This window comes from Hyla sarda, chromosome 1 (genome assembly GCF_029499605.1).
Source record: "Hyla sarda isolate aHylSar1 chromosome 1, aHylSar1.hap1, whole genome shotgun sequence".
NCBI classification, from domain to species: Eukaryota; Metazoa; Chordata; class Amphibia; order Anura; family Hylidae; genus Hyla; species Hyla sarda.
The window spans coordinates 299009147-299029413 of record NC_079189.1 but is presented as its reverse complement, the minus strand read 5'-3'; the positions used below and the strand labels follow the sequence as shown (position 1 = coordinate 299029413).

Here is a 20267-nt window from a genome sequence, read left to right as displayed (position 1 = left end):
ATAAAGCTAAAAAATGCTTGTCCTGAAAATAAAAATTACATCCTTGAAATACTGGCAAATATGCGCCTGGTCCCAGGTTTCCCACAAGAGCTAACGCAAAATACACTGCTCAAAAAAATAAAGGGAACACTTAAACAACACAATGTAACTCCAAGTCAATCACACTTCTGTGAAATCACACTGTCCACTCAGGAAGCAACACTGACAATCAACTTCACATGCTGTTGTGCAAATGGAACAGACAACATGTTGAAATTATAGGCCATTAGCAAGACACCCGCAATAAAGGAGTGGTTCTATAGGTGGTGACCACAGACCATTTAGTTCCTATGCTTGCTGGCTGAGTCGACAACTCACACAAGTGGCTCAGGTAGTGCAGTTAATCCAGGATGGCACATCAATGCGAGCTGTGGCAAGAAGGTTTGCTGTGTCTGTCAGAGTAGTGTCCAGACCATGGAGGTGCTACCAGGAGACAGGCCAGTACATCAGGAGAGGTGGAGGAGGCCGTAGGAGGGCAACAATTCAGCAGTGGGACCGCTGCCTCTGCCTTTGGGCAAGGAGGAGCACTGCCAGAGCCCTGCAAAATGACCTCCAGCAGGCCACAAATGTGCATGTGTCCACTCAAATGGTCAGAAACAGACTCCACAAGGGTGGTATGAGGGCCCAACATCCACAGGTGGGGGTTGTGCTTACAGCCCAACACCGTGCAGGCCATTTGGCATTTGCCAGATAACACTAACATTTGCAAATACACCACTGGCACCCTGTGCTCTCTACAGATAAAGCAGGTTCACACTGAGCACGTGACTGCCTGCAACATCCTCCAGCATGACCGGTTTGGAAGGCATTGATGCTATGGACTGGCCCGCCCGTTGCCCCAGACCTGAATCCGATTGAGCGCATCTTGGACATCATGTCTCGCTCCATCCACTCACATTGTACCACGGACTGTCCAGGAGTTGGCGGATGCTTTAGTCCAGGTCTTAGTGTTCCCTTTATATTTTTGAATAGTGTATATTGCAAGTAGCATTTGTAAAATAGTCTTTTAAATGGGCACAGAGAGCACGGAGGAGTGCTATCAGACAGGAGAGCGCACAGAGGGGTCCTACCAGACAGGAAAGAGGACAGAGGAGTGTTAACCCACCCTCACTTACTGGACATTGTCCATGCCTGCGCAGGTAAGAAAAAAATTTTTATGAAGTATATTAGAAAGGTTAATGTTTTGCCAAGATGTACAACATAGAAAAGAACAAAAAGATTAGAACTAACAGGTTTAACTTAGGCTAGCTTCACACCACGATTTGACCTTCCGATGCAGAGATACGATTTCGGAAGCTCAAATCTCCTGAAATCAGATCAGTGCACGGACATGTACTGACAGATATGGAGCCATTAAAAGGAGTAGTCCAGTGGTGACTCAGTGGTGAGCAACTTATCCCCTATCCTAAGGATAGGGGATAAGTTGCAGATCGCAGGGGGTCCGACCGCTGGGGCCCCCTGCGATCTCCTGTATGGAGCCCCGACAGCCCGCGGGAAGGGGGCATGTCGACCTTCGCACGAGGCGGCGGCCGACACGCCCCCTCAATACAACTCTATGGCAGAGCCAAAGCGCTGCCTTCGGCAATCTCCGGCTCTGCCATTGAGATGTATTGAGGGGGCGTGTTGGCCGCCGTTTCGTGCGGGGGTCGACAACCGCTATCTGGGCGGAGAGCCGGGGCCCCATACAGAGAGATCGCAGGGGGCCCCAGCGGTCGGACCCCCCGTGATCTCAAACTTATCCCCTATCCTTAGGATAGGGGATAAGTTTTTCACCACTGGACTAGCCCTTTAACTATTATGAGGCTGCGGACCCGATCGTAGTCTGCTATTGACTACTATCTGGTCATTTCTCAACATGTCAGATTTTTGACACGGACTGAAAATCGTGTCAGACCAAGAGAAGAGAAGTAGTGAATATAGATGAGGGAAGTGTGTGCACCTCAGCCAACAACAGCTTAAAGCACACTTTCTCTCTCTGAGAAGAAAGGAGTGTGACACTGCAAAGTGACATGTGGTCTACACCCAGCAAGGTGGAGATGACAGTCATCATGTGTGCTAAGAACTACTACTAGACTTCCTGCCTGAAGGAAACAGGGTATGTGGTAAGCAAAGATTACACTTGTACATTACAAAGTTAGATAACTTTAACATGTCACATTTCAGAGTAAGACAGAGACAGAATACCAATAATTTTTTTTATGTTATGCGAATCACTGCAATAAAGTGTACGACGAAGAGGCCTAAGTGCGGAAATGAAAGGATGGTGAGAGGGTTTTAAAAATTTTTTTTTTTTTATGGAGGGGACTTATTGGGGAAACTATGTCTCCATGTCCACTGATTGCTTGGCGACTGCCCAATCTGCGGGTAAAGGGATGGGTTACAGGGATATTTGCACAAGTACTTGTGCAAATGACCAATATTGGTACACCCTAAACTACAAACATGAAAGTGGATTTTGTGAGAACTCACTGTAAAATCCCTTTCTTGTTAAGTTCATTGGGGGGGGCACCAAAACCATGTGCTTCTGCCACTAGGAGAGACAATAAGCTAAAAAAAATTTAAAAAGTCATAGTTCCTTCAGCCTATCCCCTCCTGCAGGCAGTGAGCAAATCCAGTCTGTACCAAGTAGTAAGAGGGCAGATAGTCAAAGTGAAAAAGACAGGCCTCCCAATGGCCACAATGAATGAGCCACCAACAAAAACTGGGAGAGAGCTGTGTTCCCAAATGAACTTGAGATTTTTTTTTCCATGTCATTGGGGGGCAAAGACAATATGGGATATCCTAAAGAAGTCCCCATGGGATAGAATAGCCAATATAACAGTAGGCAAAAAAATTGAAGTAGATCAATCACAAAGGCTCACAGAAGCCGGCAACACAGTGAAGCATCTGTAGATGCAAAGGTATGCACCCTATAGACCTTTTTGAACATGTGTAGGGAAGCCCAGGTGGCCAACGACAATGTCCTCTTTCAAATGAAAGGCAGAAACCACTTTGGGAAGGATGGAGGGGACATGACGAATGGTGGATGACTAGGAGAGTAGTAGCAAGATAGGGCGGCCAACAAATCCCCAAAGGGGAGATGATTGCCACCAGAAAGGCAACCTTCCAGGCTAAGATGCAGAGGGTCTCCCTTAAAAGGCTCAAAGGAAAAGACTGAAGGGTGCCCAGAAATTCAATGGAGTAGCCAAATCAAACGACTTGCAGGACTCAAGTGTCTGAAATCTGCGAAATCCAGATGTCCTGAAACCGGAGGAGTCTGCCCTCCCACTCAAGGAGAGTTGAGTGGAGACAGCTCTTGAGGTGGTGGAAGGTTGTGGGTGAGGGGTTGAGCTTGTAGGCAGGCCTGGTTTTCTGCTCCAGGGTGAGGGGGAAACGCTGTGACATACAGGAGGCCGCTGAGGAGAGAATGGACAAAGTCTGAAAAGGCTTCCTAAAATTGCCAGCAAGTGCTGGCTTGCGGAAGCAAACAGATCCTATGACCAGTGGCCTCAAAAATGAGCTTGGTCAAGTGGGATCCAAATGGCTGGAAGGGAAACGCTGCAAGAGCGCCAACCAGGTTTTCAGCCAAGCAGACCTGGGAATGGCAATGACAGAGGCAGATGCACAAGCGACCATACAGGCAGTGTCCATGAAAGCCTCAGAGGTACTTGCTAGCAGAGGAAAGTTAGTAGGTGATGCCCACCAGTAGGAGATCCTGATAGGATGTTGTGGCATGGTTGGTGAATTAACTCTGTAGAAGTCATGGTGATCTAGGCAGAGGAGAAAATGGGTCGAAGAGCTGAACATGCAGCCTTCAAGAGTGCTCCATGTGATAGTACAGAGGGTCACAAAAGGACATGACATCTGCAGTGGGCAGAGTAGTAGTCTTGGACAGTTAGGAGATGGAAGGATCCACAGAGGGAGACAGACAACTTCTCCACCAAGTTCTCTGGAAAGAGATACAGAAAATGTAACCAATTCATACAGAACTTCTTGTCCAGTGTCTGTGTCCCCCAATGACATGAGAAACAGGGGATCCAACTTCCCTAGCTCTCTCTAACAAAACCTTAGATGTTGCAGCAGCATATAGAGCAGTCAAACCTTTGAATTCAGCACTTTTTGTGTGATAGTAAGCCTGCAGAGTGTGTTTCTAGCTGCACCTTCTTCGCTCATCACCTTTCATCATCTTCACTTGCCCCTCTCCATGGGCTTCAATATATAGTGTAAACTGATTTCAGTGCTTCTGAAAACCTGTCTTTAATCTGTACAAGGGAGAGAAGACCCTCCCCCTTGCTGAATTATAGTTTAAAAAAAAAGCTCCATTATATCTTGTGCTTACAAGACAGACCTATAGCTCACTTAGATGGAGAAAGGAAAGGGGAGTAAGTTTACAGAGCAGAGGCAGAGAAACTGCAGAGACATCTCTAGGGATTAGATCTAGGCGAGTCACAGTTTACACTGCTCTATAATGTCCTCCATGCTGATGCTGCTTCTTAGGGAATAATAGAATAAAAAAGAAGAGCAAAATCCTCTTCTGTGTGTGCAGTATATGGCGGACACCATTGATGTTAGGCTTCTTAGGGATGAAGCATGCAGAGCACAAATCTGAGAAAAAATTGTCATATAGTGACAATAATTAGTGCAGAATATTGTTGTATACACACAACAGCATATCCTGAAAAGTTTCTCGAAACAGATGCATTTTTTTATACATCAACTGGCTCCAGAATTTGTAAATTTGTAAAATCTTAATCCCTCCAATAACTATCAGCTGCTGAAGTTGAATTGTTCTTTTCTGTCTGACAACCGTGCTCTCTGCTGACACCTCTGCCTGTCTCTGGAACTGCACAGGGTAGAAGAGGTTTGCTATGGGAATTTTATTCTACTCTGGACAGTTCCCGAGACAGGTGTCATCAGAGAGCACTTAGACAGAAAAGAACAACTCAACTTCAGAAGCTCACAAGTACTGAAAGGATTAAGATTTTTTAATAGAAGTAATTTACACATCTGTTTAACTTTCTGGAGTCATATATATATAAATTTCCTGGATAACCCCTTTAACATTCAAAATTAGCATATATCTTAGCTTTCACAGGGTGCTGCTGCATCTTTGTGTTTGTTTTCTTACCCATCACGTGGCATTGATTTTAGGCAGATGGTACTGGTTTACACAAAACAAAGAGAAACTGACAGCAGCTGCACCCACACTAACCTGAATATATAGGTTAATAGTGTGAGTGATGCCGTTTAAGGGCATTTTAACACATACAGGATCCTGTGCAGATTTGATGCGCAGAATTTGTAACTGCAGATTAGAAGCTGTGCTCAGTCATTTAGTTTACATTGAAATCTGCAGCAGAAAATCCTATGCAGCAAATCTGCATAGGATACCCAAAAGGGTACCCAAAAATTGAAACTAAAAATAGCTGCCACTAGGGGTCAACTATCTTTAAACGAACAAACTAGTCTATATTTTGAAACATTATGGATACTGGCCTAAAGCGCGCTGGTATCCGCTATAGGAGATCGCTGCTGTATCAGGTACAGTGTATGCGAGGGCATGCACTGCCTGTGAGCGAGCGCAGGGAGCACGCACACAGGCAGTGCAGAGTAATCCCACAGTATAACATTACAGAGAGCCGGGAAACCACTCACGGGCCCTACAAGAACATTAGTTTGCAGCTCCCTCGGCCTCCGGGACACCCAACAGGTTAGTTGTATAGTAATCCAGCCAGCTCCCGAGACTCAGAGAAGATGAGTCATCACTGTGAGGGAAAAAGACAGACACCTCCAGAAAGCAGGAAGATAAAGTAACTGAGCAGCATATAAATTATATTTGCTCTGGATATATAGGTCCTAGACACAAAAATATATGTACATGATCAGGATAAGATGCTTACATACACTTTTTTTTTTTGGCACTATGACTAAGTCTAGAAAATTTTGTAAACATACATACTCACCTCCACACTGGTTACCAGCCAATCACTGATCGCCTTACTCTGAGCTCCACTTGTCACCATTTGGAAACCATTTGCAGTAGCAGTGTGAAGGAGTACTACATGGGCAGAAATGGCAGTCAGTGAATAATATATGTATGGCAAATCTGTATTGTAACAAACCACCTTAGCTGTGAAATGTTACAACCACTGTTACAGTAACTCACCTTCAGCGGCAGAAGAGGTGCCCTGGTTAGCAGAAGCTGAAAGAGTCTGTTCATATATAGACAGAAGTTCTGAATCCTCCACAGCAAAGTAAACAGGAACCTGAGTCTCCATTGAAAGCATCTCGGGCTCTATGTCCATGAATTGCTATAAATGAAAAATAACAACCAAATAGCTGTTAAATGCTACATGGCAGCTTCCCATAACTGCTGACCAATTTAAAGGAATACTGTAGTGGAATATAATTTATCCCCTATCCGAAGGATAGGGGATAAGGTATAAATCGTGGGGGGGGGCGACCGCTGGGATTCCCCATGATCTCCTGTATGGGGCCGCAGCAGTGCGCAGGAAGCGCCGTGCCGTCCCCAGCAGGAAGCCATGGCAGACACGCCCCCTCCTTGTATCTCTATGGGATACATGGAGGGGGTGTGCCGGCCGCCTCGTCATGCGGGGACAGAACGCCCCCTTCCTGCGGACTGCCACAGCCCCATACAGGAGATCACGGGGAATAACAGCAGTTGGACCCCCCACCGCAATCTAGAACTTATCCCCTATCTTTTGGATGGGGGATAAGTTATATTCCACTACGGTATTCCTGTAACGTACTACTACTTAAACTTTGCAAACAACCAGACTACCTAACAGGGCATATGTAAATCTTAACCACTTAACGCATATGGACGTTTATAAACGTCCATAAGCGGCTCCCGAGGTATGACGCACACAGAGCAAGGTGAGCGTGTATCATACCCTGTGGGTCCCGGTTGCTATAAGCAACCAGGACCCGTGGCTAATGCCTGACATCGCCGATCGGATTGATGTCCGGCATTAACTCTTTAGACGCGGCGATCAACTTTGATAAAGTGAAAGTAAAAGCTTCCTGGCAGCTCAGTCGGGCTGATCGGGACCATCACTGTAAAATCGCGATGTCCCGATCAGCTAGAACACAACAGGAGGGTGCCTTACCTGCCTCCTGCGTGTCTGATCGGCGATTGATTGCTCCAAGCCTGAAATCCAGGCTTGAGCGATCAACCGCCGATAATACTGATCTAGAGATGAGCGAACTTACAGTAAATTCGATTCGTCACGAACTTCTCGGCTCGGCAGTTGATGGCTTTTCCTGAATAAATTAGTTCAGCTTTCAGGTGCTCCCATGGGCTGGAAAAGGTGGATACAGTCCTAGGAGACTCTTTCCTAGGACTGTATCCACCTTTCCAGCCCACCGGAGCACCTGAAAGCTGAACTAATTTATGCAGGAAAAGTCATCAACTGCCGAGCCGAGAAGTTTGTGACGAATCGAATTTACTGTAAGTTCGCTCATCTCTACACTGATCCCTCCCATTGCAATGCAATGGCAGTGATCAGTGTATTGAATCAATGTACTGCATGTTATAATGCCCTATGGGGGCTATAACATTGCAAAAAAATAAAGTGAAAAAAAAGTTAAAGGAGTACTCCGGTGCTTAGACATCTTATCCCCTAACCAAAGGATAGGGGATAAGATGCCTGATTGCGGGAGTCCCGCCGCCAGGGACCCCTGTGATCTTGCGCGTGGCACCCCGTTTGTAACCAGTCTGATTACCGGCGACCACAGGGCCGACGGCGTGTGACGTCACGCCTCCGCCCCCGTGTGGTCACGCTCCGCCCCTCAATGCAAGTCGTCACACATGACGTCACATGGGGGCGGAGGCGTGATTTCACACGCCGTCGGCCCTGTAGTCGCTGGTAATCAGACCCGGAGCGAACACGCTCTGGGGACTGATTTGGGGTCCCCAGCGGCTGGACTCCCGCGATCAGGCATCTTATCCCCTATCCTTTGGGTAGGGGATAAGATGTCTAAGCACCGGAGTACCCCTTTAATAAAGATCATTTAACCCCTTCCCTAATAAAAGTTAGAATAATTTCCTTTTCTCAATAAAAAAAAAAAACTGTGTAAATAAATATAAAAATATGTGGTATTGCCACGTGCGTAAATGTCTGAACTATAAATATATATAGTTAATTAAACCGCACGGTCAATGGCGTACACGCAAAAAAAAAAAAAAAAAAAAAAAAAAGTCTCTCCATATCAGCTGAGCTGTAATGGCTTGTAGCTGTACTTAAAGGGGTACTCCGCACCCCTAGACATCTTATCCCCTATCCAAAGTATAGGGGATAAGATGTCAGATCGCTGGGGTCCTGCTGCTGGGGACCCCCGGGATCTCGGCTGCAGCATCCACCTGGACGGCTTCCACCTCACACCGGTAACACTGGAGGCTTTGGATCCCGACCACAATGGCGGACGAGCGTGACGTCACGACTCCGCCCCGTGTGAAGTCACGCCCCGCCCCCTCAAAGCATGACGGACCTCCCATAGACTTGCATTGAGGGGGCGTGGCGTGATGTCACACAGGGCGGAGTCGTAACGTCACGCTCGTCCCCCATTGTGGTCGGGATCCGAAGCCTCCAGTGTTGCCGGTGTGAGGTGGATAGCTATCACGCCCCCTCCCGTTGGCTTGCATTGAGGGGCGGAGCGTGACGTCACACGGGGGCGGAGGCGTGACGTCACACGCCGCCGGCCCTGCGGTCGCCGGTAATCAGTCCCGGAGCGAACGCGCTCCGGGCACTGATTACAAACGGGGTGCAGCGTGCATGATCCCGAGGGTCCCCAGCTGCGGGACTCCCGCGATCAGGCATCTTATCCCCTATCCTTTGCATAGGGGATAAGATGTTTAAGCACCGGAGAACCCCTTTAAGAGCAAAAAATAACTGCTTACCCCTAAATAGCCGTTAACTTATACCGGAATATCGATATAAGTTATTGGCTATCGGCCCTAAAAAAAACAATATTGGTCGATCCCTACTACGTAGCGATAACTCTGCATATTTTGCACTGAGCATACACACAGGGCTAACCAGTGGCAGCCCTGTGTATTCAGTGAGGTTTGGGGGCAGGGCTGCGCATCACAAGCTTGCCGGCACGTGGTCCCACCCCCAAACCTCACTGAACATGTTCAGTGCAGAATATTCCTGCTGCGCAGCACATTTTGTGCAGAGCGTAATACACTGTTAGCGCTACGTGGGACCGTAGTTTAAAAGAGATTCTATGACTTTCTTGATGCATGTTTAACATATTACACAGTAAGATACAACACATGTAATGGGCTATTACCATTGGAATGAATGTCTGAAACTAGCATACATATAAATGTAAAAAATAAAGTAAGATATCAACAGTATAAAAAGATTTCCAACCTGTACTATATCTTGTGGCAGAGCTGCCATGTCCCGTGGCAGGATAATCACTATGGCACCTGCTGACTGGCGCAGCGCTTTCTGATACTGCTGAAAAGAGAAATCCACTAAGCGCATGAGAACACATCGTCGACTCAGTACATCTGCTTCCACTGTACGAGCCTCTGTGTTAAGAACTGAATTTCGGGTACCTGCACACAACAAATGTCACAAGTCAGGTAAGGAAAAGCATAGTCATTGCTCATAAAATCTATTAATAAAAAATAAGCCTTAAAAAGGGAAAACCCCAGAAAAACCTTTATATATGTAATAGTACATTTCCAGAATAAATGGGATAAGGGCTATAGAGAACGTAACACGATTATTGTCTTTGGTGTTTCACAATATTGCTCAGCAGTCACACTTCACTAGCACGTTCACACTTACGCCACTGTGAACTTTGAGCTGCAGATTTAATCAATATAAATAAATAGCTGAAATCTGCAGCAGATTAAGTATATGCCCTAAAGGTAGCCATACATTATTAACCCCTTAACGATCACGGACATAATGTACGTCCTGGTTTGGCTGTACTTCGCGCACCAGGTCATACACAGCAGGTTCCGGCTGCTATCAGCAGCCGGGGACCCGCCGGTAATGGCAGAGATCCGCGATTGCGCGGATGTCAGCCATTAACCCCTCAGAAGCCGTGATCAGTACAGATCACGGCATCTGCGGCAATGCGCATGTATTAATAGATGATCAGATCGCCCGCAGCGATCCGATCCTCTGTAACGGCGGACGAAGGTCCCCTCACCTGCATCCGTCCGTCTCCTGCTCTGGTCTGAGATCGAGCAGACCAGAGCAGGAGATAGCCGATAATGCTGATCAGTGCTATGCCCTATGTATAGCACTGAACAGTATCAAATGATTGCTATAGATAGTCCCCTATGGGGACATAAAAAGTGTGTAAAAAAAAAAAAAGTGAAAAATCCCCTCCCCCAATAAAAATGAAAATTGTATGTTTTCCCATTTTACCCCCAAAAGCGTAACATTAATTTTTTATAAACATATTTGGTATCGCCACGTGCGTAAATGTCCGAACTATCAAAATATAATGTTAATGATCCCGTAAGTGAACGGCGTAAACGTAAATAAAAAAATGTCCAAAAAGCTGCTTTTTTGTCACATTTTATTCCAAAATAAATTAATAAAAAATGATCTCAAAAGTTTTATATATGCAAATGTGGTATCGATAAAAAGTACAGATAACAGCGCAAAAGATTAGCCCTCATACCGCCCCATACAGAAAAATGAAAAAGTTATAGGTGGTCAAACTAGGGAGATTACCGATTTTCTACAAAAAGTTTTAGATTTTTTTTTTTAAGCGATACAAAAATATAAAGGTATCTAGCCATGGGTATCGTTTTAATCATATTGACCCACAGAATAAAGAACACGTGTCATTTTTACCATAAAGTGTACAGTGTGAAAACAAAACCCTGCAAAATGTGCAAAATTGTGGTTTTCATAAAAATTTCCTCCCTAAAAAAATATTTTGTGGGGGGGGGGGGGGTTCTCCCTACAGTTTATGGTAAAATAAGAGGTTTCATTACAAAGTACAATTGGTCACGCAAAAAACAAGCTCTTATATGGGTCTGTAGATGGAAATATAAGAGTTATGGATTTTAGAAGGCAAGGAGGAAAAAACAAAAATGCAAAAATAAAATTGGCCTGGTCCTTAAGGTCAAAATGGGCTTGGTCCTTAAGAGGTTAATAGGGTCAGCCGAACATTCATCTGGCTGACAGTTATTTCTCCTCCTCTCCCCATACACATGAACATTAGGCATGGGTGAACATTCATGTGTTCTAGGGGAGGGGAGGAGTAAGCTGCCGCCAGACAGCTTTGGTGCCAGTTTATTCCTTCCAGAATAGGATCAAGCGGTAAAAGTCCAACACCCCCGACCTCATGTGTGGGTGAAGAGTCAAGAGCCCTCCCAGGGGTGTGGAAATTTTATAAAAAACTACTTGTCCACAGGATTAAAATGGAGCAAAATCTACTTGTCCCTCATGATGATCCGTTTGCCCGGACCAATTTTCGCTTTTACACTCTCGTTTTTCCTCCTCGCCCTATAATAGCCATAACTACCTACTATTATGATACCTTTTAAAATTTTTCCATAACAAATGCTCCGAAACAAAAAAAATTATTGGTGAAGTGAAATTGAAATAGAAGATAATTTTGCTAATTTGGTAGTTTTCTACCTTATTTACCCAATGGTTGAGCTAACATGTTTTGATATTTTAGGCCGGCCTGATTACAGCAATACCAGATTTGCATAGTTTCTGTCATGTTTTACTAATTAAAAAAAATAATAATTCTGAACTTAAGATTTAATTGCCATTTTTGTCCCCTGTAGCTTTTTTTCTTTTCTTTCGCATACGAGGCTGTATGAGGTCTAATTTTTTGCGCCATAATCTGTACCATTTTGGTATTGATCTGACTTTTTAATCACTTTAAAAAAAAATCTGGGATATTATAAAAATTGCAATTCTGTGGTTTGGTATTTTTTTTACATTTACGTCATTTACATAATATACATAATATAATATTTTAATAGTTTGTACAATTATGCACGCAGTGATACTAAATATGTTTATTTTTATTATTTTTACATGTTTTATATAGGAAAAGGGGGTGATTTGAACAAAAAATATTCAAGGGGTGTGTGTGTCTTATTAAAACTTTTTAATTTTTTTTTAATTTTTTTTACACTTTATTAGTTCCTTAGGGGACTTTTAGGAGGAATCATTAGATTCCTCATACAGATCAACAGCATTCTATTGAACTCCATAGATCTGTGTGCTCTGCGCTCCATTGATAGAGCCTAGTCCGGCCAAACTCTATTAAGGACAGAGCCACAGACACCAGGGAAGCAGAGGTAAGCCCTCCGGCTACCTCTATAGTGGATCTCTGGATCTCTCTCCCCTGCCCCCCCCCCCCCCCCACGATCGCGCTGCAGGGGACGATCCGCCCCACTAGCCCACCAGGGAGCGTTCACATGTCGCTTTAGACGCCGCTGTCAGGTATGTACAGGAAAGGGGGCTCCGTCCCCGCATGACGCGGCAGCCAGCACGCCCCTCCATGTATCTCTATGGGATTCCTTCGGATAGGAGACAAAGATCAGAGCACTACAGATCTCCTCTAACTGACCAGGGGAAATAGAGGCAAAAACATTATTTTACTTAAAGGGGTTATCCAGGAAAAAAAATTTTTTTATATCAACTGGCTCCAGAAAGGATAGGGGATAAGTTGCAGATCGCGGGGGGTTCGACCGCTGGGGCCCCCTGCGATCTCCTGTACGGAGCCCCGACAGCCCGCGGGAAGGGGGCGTGTCGACCTCCGCACGAGGCGGCGGCCGACACGCCCCCTCAATACAACTCTATGGCAGAGCCGAAGCGCTGCCTTCGGCAATCTCCGGCTCTGCCATAGAGATGTATTGAGGGGGCGTGTCGGCCGCCGCCTCGTGCGGGGGTCGACACCCGCTATCTCGGCGGAGAGCCGGGGCCCCGTACAGAGAGATCGCAGGGGGCCCCAGCGGTCGGACCACCCGCGATCTCAAACTTATCCCCTATCCTTAGGATAGGGGATACGTTTTTCACCACTGGACTACCCCTTTAAGTAGTAGATGCTTAGAACAAACTTCTAGCAGAAGCAAATGTAAATCTGTCTTATAAAAGCATATATCTATCCCAAGATAAAAATAAAAAGGAAATCTAGGGCAGACAACATCAATCAGGTGTTTTTTTCTGCCAACACTTTTCTCTTTCTAATGGTGATGTCTGTGGAAACGTACATTCCTCCCCATCAGCTATTAGTGTTCCCACCCCCTCTATGCCTTCTGTTTTGTGCCTTCTCATTTCTGTTACAGTAATCTCTGTAGAAGTGCTGAGGAAGGGGAATGAATGATCACTTATTCATACAATGTCTTTGCTACAGATCTGAGTAATGCCTTACAGAGATCACCAAGAACTATTTTTTTTTCCCGTTTCACCATGGTTTTTGTTATTAATTGAAGTTATTATTAAAGATTGAGGTATATTATTCCGTGTTTACTGAATTTCTATGGCTTTTTTTAACAACCCCTCTTGCATTTTGACTATGTGTTTTTGCTGCAATGTTCCAAAATCATGGTAGAAAATACATCTGGTGGCCGTCTAGTTAATAGGGATCTCAATATTAACATTTAACCTATTGGAAGGAATTTGAGAAAAGAAGGCAAATGACACAAGACGGTGGTCAGATAGGGACCAGGGGCTGACAGCTTTGACCACTGATGGTAACACCTACCCCTGCACAGCCATAACAGCCCACCTGAGGGGTAATACCCTTCCACATTGGTGGCACACCTAATGATGCCCCTCCTGAATGGCAGTGTTCCTCCCTTCCTGACTGGGGATGCCACCCTCTCTTGATCGGTGCTACCCTTCCCATTTGTGATACCCCTTATGATGGGTGATGCCCCCCTCTGATCAATGACAGGCCATAGTATTATCTGATGTTTGTCAATGACTTTACCAGTAGAAGTGAAATCTATAGCACATTACTTAAGTCTTGTGTCTGAATTCACACAGTGCAGGCGATGTTCCATTGAGGAGAGGGCTGTCACTCCTTCAGCCTGCCAGACTTCTGCTGGACACAATGACAGAACAGTCCCTGAGGGACGCGGCGCCATCACTGACCGTAGCTCTGGCCCTGGAGGTCGTACTGCTGCATGCGGTACACTGTGAACTCATGGGCGGCCTCGGCCTGCAGGGGAGACACGAGGAGCAGCACTGCCGGGATGAAGACGATGAACGTGAGGGGAAAAGACGCCTTCAGCATGTTATCGAACACCTCCCCGGCTTCTTCCAGCATCCTGCCGCTCTGTGCAGAGCTCTCCTCAGCGGTAATGGGGAAAGACGGGCCGGGAACCAGTGCTATGGCGAAGCCGCAAATGCCTACAGCTTCCTCAGCAACTGGGGACCAGCAGGCACTGCGTGGACACCTTTGTGTGGGTCCTACCGGTGCGACAACGATGACCAATCACACAGTGACAGGCGGTGCACGGACAGCTGAATCGGGGGCCTCGTGCACAGGTCAGGAGGAAGGACAGCAGAGGGCGTGCGGGCGGAGCCACAGCTGGGAGGAAGTAGCCTCGTCTTCAGTGCGCTCCTCTGTACGTGTAGTGGGGAGGCTATGTGCAGACGCTAGGGGGCGCTGTGTGTTGTTACTGACGAGTAGTTCTTGAACATGTCTTCCGTTCAAGTGATTTTCCTTATGTCTGATTAGCAGCACAGTGATGGAGTGATTATCTGCTCCTGAGCGCTGCAGGACCTAGGAATCTTTAATAAATAATAATAAAACACTCCCCCCAGGGCATATAACACCCATTACACACCCGCCAGTTTTTTTTTTATGTCCTGTGATGCAGGACCTGGGTTGGCCGTATCCATCCACTATGAAGGAGATTTATCAAGCTCCGTAGTAGATTTTTTTTGCATAAAAAAGTTGCACGTACTTGCGCACATGCGAATTTTCTATACATGCTGCGACTTTTTGATTTTTGCTTATTCCAAAGCACTTTTCTGAAATCTGCTCACATAATTATAATTTTTTTTCTACTTTGCAGTGGTCATGTATTTATCACATGCGATATCACATATCGCTATTTATGAAGAAAAAAAAGTCGCATTTCCATGTAAAAGTCGTATTCCAGGTCCAACCTGGCTTACAGAAAGTGCATACGTCTGCAGAATAGGACATTTGCACCCACTATAACAACTGTTCTTGTTCTGCATCATGAAACAAAGCTACTACATTAATGTTAATTATAGAAAAAATTAATTATACAACTAATAACTATTCATTTTAAGTTTGAAAATACACACACCTGGTTAATTTTAGGACACGTACATGCTGGCATACCCACTAAATTTGAAAATTAATGTGTTACATAGAGGCACAAAATAATTGTGTAAGAATTTTTACAGACTACGTAAATAACCCCCATATGTGGCACTAAAATGTTTCCTTAAAAAAAAGAAACATCCAAAGTAATACAGCTTTATACATATTTTAGGGTGGGTAACGTACCGAGCAGTTTTTTATTTTTATTTTACATTTTTGTGGCTTCACTATTGTTTATGTGCCTGTTGGTGCTGCGCTGTCTTCCTTCCTGACGTAAACTCCGGCCTCAGCGCAGCGACGCAAGACTCCACTCACCTTCACAAAATGCGGGCTCAAAATTAAACAAAAAAGCCTCCAGAGTACGGATATTCATGGTGCGGCACAGTATGTTTTTAATATTTTTTTTATTTCTGAGGAGGGTGGATGGATTGTTGGAGTGCAGCTATTTCGTGCCAGGCAGGACAGTCAGGGTGTCACCTGATGCGATATGCCCCCCCCCCCCCTCCCCGTCACTCTCTAGCAACACTACTGGTAATAAAGGGTAGATAAAGAGCTTTGTCCATTAACATAAGGGAAAACTTTTCTGCTTTAAAAAATGCTTTTGTAAGCAGGTTTCCCGGGTTTTACTTCCCGATTATTTGATAAATAGGTCGCATGTAAGCAAAAGTAAAAAAAAAAAAAATGTCATATGAAAGCCATATGTTTGAAAAGAATGATAAATCTCCTTCTAGATGTTTTATTATATATTTCTTTTCTTGCCCCCCTTCCTTACAGCGCTTGTTACCTTGCCGCACTCTTTTCTCTCCTCTTCTTTCTGCGGGAAAACGTAATATTAGAGACATGTATGCCTGGTGAAGGAATTTGTCACTGGATCCATTAAAGATCTCAAGGATTCCCTGAGCACACCTAAAAATAAGTCACGTTATAGTCATCTTTCCCCAGATCCTATGGAGGTGGATAATAACCGTGAAGATAGAGATTCTGAATCTGGTTCTTCTGAGTATGACGAGGTGGAGGATGTTTCAAGATTTTATTTTGCCCAGGACAAGTCTCAAAAATGAATTACATTTGTGCAGGCTGAGAGCCAGCCAAGCTCTGAAGCAGATGCCCCTTCTACATCTAGAGGGCTTAGAGCCTTCCAGATGGAGGATATTCTTTCCGCCCTTGCGTCGGTGGAGTGGGAAAGAGAAGAAAATACCTCTAAGAGATACAAAATGGTGTTTCCCATTGAAGAGTCTCAGTCTAAGCCTTGGGCTAATCCACCTAAAGTCGACATGACGATTGCGAAGAAGTCTAAACGTACTATCCTTCCTTCTGAAGACTGCTCTAATGTTCGTGATCCTATGAATCGTAGGATGCAGGTGGCTTTTAAACGCACCTATATATCTGGTTCAAGTCAGAGCTCGGTGACTATGACCTCTAATAACATTGCCTTATCCCTAAGGAAATGGCTTAAAGGGGTTATCCACCATAAGGTGATTTAAGTATGTACTTTCCAGACAGTAATGGACATGCTTAGTAATGATTTGCCCTTGTCTTGGGGCTAAATGGCTATGTTGTGAGATTACCATAACACTGTGGCTAACTTTTTGTGAACAGTTTTTTTTCCTTTTTGAGTTTCCTTCTTTGCCTACAAATCCCATAATTCCATTTTCCTCCCTCTCATCAGCCACCTCGCCCATTGAAACATAAATGAGCTGCATCCATTCAAAAGACCTGCAGTTTTTAATCAGGGTGCCTACATCTGTTGCATTAGTTGCAGATTGATCTCTCTCCCACCAAGCGATCCCTCCACCCATTGAAGCAGACAGGATCCCTGTCATCAGATTAGTAGTGAGTCAGGTCTCGGCCGCATTGCAACCTGGGAAAAATCTGAGACAACAGCCATTTTGTATGCTGTTAAAAATAAATATTGGAGTGAAAATCACAGAAGAATTGTGAGAAAACCGTCACACACAGGTAGAGACACTATATTATGAACAACACTAACTTTACAGCCCCTGTAGCATAGTCAAAATAAAAAAAATTCCTGCAATACCCCTTTAATAATCTGCAGGAGGATATTTGTTCTGGTATCTCCAGAGAGGATCTTCTTGCTTCCTTTGAGATAGGGAAGTTAAAATTTAAGTAGTTAATTTGTTTTCCCTTTGTCTGTCAGCAGCACACATTTCCCTCCCTCTTTATATTTTTTTCTTTGCTATGTATTACTCACGTTGTTAGTGTGTAGTGGGTGTTATATGCCCTTCCTAGATGTCATGTATTCCTAGTTGAAAGGAATAATCTTATACCCCATTGGCTGGAAATAGGACTTGAGCACTGCTGAGCTGCTGTACATCTTTTATTTTTTATTTTTTGCTTTCTTTTTTCCTCCTTTCTTACTGCTAAGATCCTTAACATTTTTATTTCTCCGTGGACAGAGCCATATAAAGCCGTATGTTTGAAGAAGTTGCTCATTTTAATAACACCCATTGTAATGCAATGTACTGAAAAACCAAATAAAAATGGGTGCAGTGCAATTAAAACAACCATGCAATTGATTTTTTTTTTTTTTTAAACTTCTTAAGGTGGAAGCCCATTTTGACCTTAAAGGAGTACTCCACTGGATTTTTTTTTAAATCAACTGGTGCCAGAAAGTAAAACATATTTGTAAATTACTTCTATTAAAAAATCTTAATCCTTTCAGTATTTATCAGCTGCTGTATGCTCCACAGGAAGTTCTTTTCTTTTTGAATTTATTTTCTTCCTGACCTCAGTGCTCTCTTGTTTTTTTTTTTACTGTTCTGGCATCATGGGGGCTTCCTAAATGCAACATGCCCCCCAAAAACCATTTCAGCAAAATTTGCTCTCCAAAAGCCCAATGTCGCTCCTTCCCTTCTGAGCCCTCTAGTGCACCCACAGAGCACTTTACATCCACATATGAGGTATTACCTTACACGAGAGAAATGGGGTTACAAATTTTGTGGGGCATTTTCTCCCATTACTCCTTGTGAAAATGAAAAGTTTGGGGTAACACCAGCAATTTAATGTTACACATCTAAATTTTAATTTTCACGTCCCACTTTAACGAACGTTTGTCACCTGTGGGGTGTTAAGGATCACTGTACCCCTTGTTACGTTCCTTGAGGGGTGTAGTTTTCAAAATTGTATGCCATGTGTTTTTTTTTTTTTTTTTACTGTTCTGGCATCATGGGGACTTCCTAAATGGGACATGCCGCCCAAAAACCATTTCAGCAAAATTCGCTCTCCAAAATGCCATTGTCACTCCTTCCCTTCTGAGCCCTCTAGTGCACCCACAGAGCACTTTACATCCACATATGAGGAATTTCCTTACTCGAGAGAAAATGAATAACAAGTGTTGGGGGGCCTTTTTACCTTTTACCCCTTGTAAAAATGAAAAAATAGGGCTACAATAACATTTTAGTGTAAAAAATTTAGATTTTTATTTTTCTCCTCCATTTTGCTGCTAATCCTGTGAAACACCTAAAGGGTTAACAAACTTTTTGAATGTCATTTTCAATACTTTGGGGGGGGGGGGGGGGGGTGCAGTTTTCATAATGGGGTCCATTATAGGGGATTTCCAACATAAAGACCCTCAAATTCACTTCTAAACTTAACTGGTCCATGAAAAATTCTGATTTAGAAATTTTCGGGAAACATTGGAAAATTGCTGCTATACTTTGAAGCCCTCTAATGCCTTCAAAAAGTTAAAACATGTCAACTTTATAATGCAAACATAAAGTAGACATATTGTATATGTGAATCAATATGTAATTTATTTGAAATGTCCATTTTCCTTACAAGCAGAGTGCTTCAAAGTTAGGAAAATGCTAAATTTTCAAATTTTTCCTGAAATTTTGGAATTTTTCACCAAGAAATTATGCAAGTATCGATGTAAATTTACTTCTAACATAAAGTAGAATATGTCACGAAAAAACTATCTCGGAATCAAATTTATAAGTAAAAGTATCCCAGAGTTATTAATACATAGTGATAGTGGTCAGATTTACTAAAAATGCTCCCGTCCTTAGGGCTATAATGGGCTCCGTCCCCAAGGGGTTAAAGAGGTACTCCAATGGAAATCAATTGAAGCCAGAACGGTAAACAGATTTGTAAATTACTTCTATTAAAAAATCTTAATCCTTCCAGTAGTTATTAGCTGCTGAATACTACAGAGGGAATTCTTTTATTTTTGGAACACAGTGCTCTCTGCTGACATCTCTGTCCATTTTAGGAACTGTCCAGAGCAGCATATGTTTGCTATGGGGATTTTCTCCTACTCTGGACAGTTCCTAAAATGGACAGAGATATCAGCAGAGAGCACTGTGTTTGTGATTCAGCAGAGAGCTCTGTGTTCCAAAAAGAAAATAATTTATTTTTTGTGGGACAAATTCTTTTCTTTTTTAATTTATTTTCTTCCTGACCTCAGTGCTCTCTGCTGACACCTTTGTCCATGTCAGGAACTGTCTAGAGCAGCATAGGTTTCCTATGGGGATTTGCTCCTACTCTGGACAGTTCCTGACATGGACAGAGGTGTCAGCAGAGAGCACTCCAGAAAAGAAATTCAAAAAGAACAGAACTTATTGTGGAGCATACAGCAGCTGATAAGTACTGGAAGGCTTAAGATTTTTTAATAGAAGTAATTTACAAATCTGTTTAACTTTCTGGAGCCAGTTGATTGAAAAAAAAATGTTTTGCACGAGAGTACCCCAATTTTTGCAAATCTGACCCATGTCACTTTATGCATTAATAACTCTGGGATGCTTTCTTTCATCATTCTGAGACAGTTTTTTCCTGACATTCTACTTTATGTTAGTAGAACATTGTTATCAGTGCTTGCATAATTTCTTTAATATTATGAAAAAGTAGAAATATTTGCATTTTTTCTAACTTTCTAACTCTCTGCTTGTAAGGAAAATGGACAT

General features: G+C 43.8%; 1 protein-coding gene across 3 annotated transcripts in view; it reads right to left on the bottom strand.

Annotated features, from left to right (window-relative positions):
• Positions 1-14531, bottom strand: part of NCLN (nicalin) — a 28023-nt gene extending 13492 nt beyond the window's left edge. For 2 of the 3 annotated variants that reach the window (XM_056518064.1, XM_056518065.1), the window contains exons 1-4: positions 14139-14530; positions 9417-9607; positions 6185-6329; positions 5982-6076 (exon numbers count right to left, since the gene is read on the bottom strand). In XM_056518064.1, the coding sequence (XP_056374039.1) occupies positions 5982-6076; positions 6185-6329; positions 9417-9607; positions 14139-14313 (606 nt within the window). In that variant the 5' untranslated portion in view covers positions 14314-14530. Of the gene's footprint in view, positions 1-5981; positions 6077-6184; positions 6330-9416; positions 9608-14138 lie in introns of all 3 variants that reach the window. The other variant, XM_056518066.1, reaches the window with a different exon arrangement.
• Between the last annotated feature and the right edge of the window lie 5736 nt (positions 14532-20267).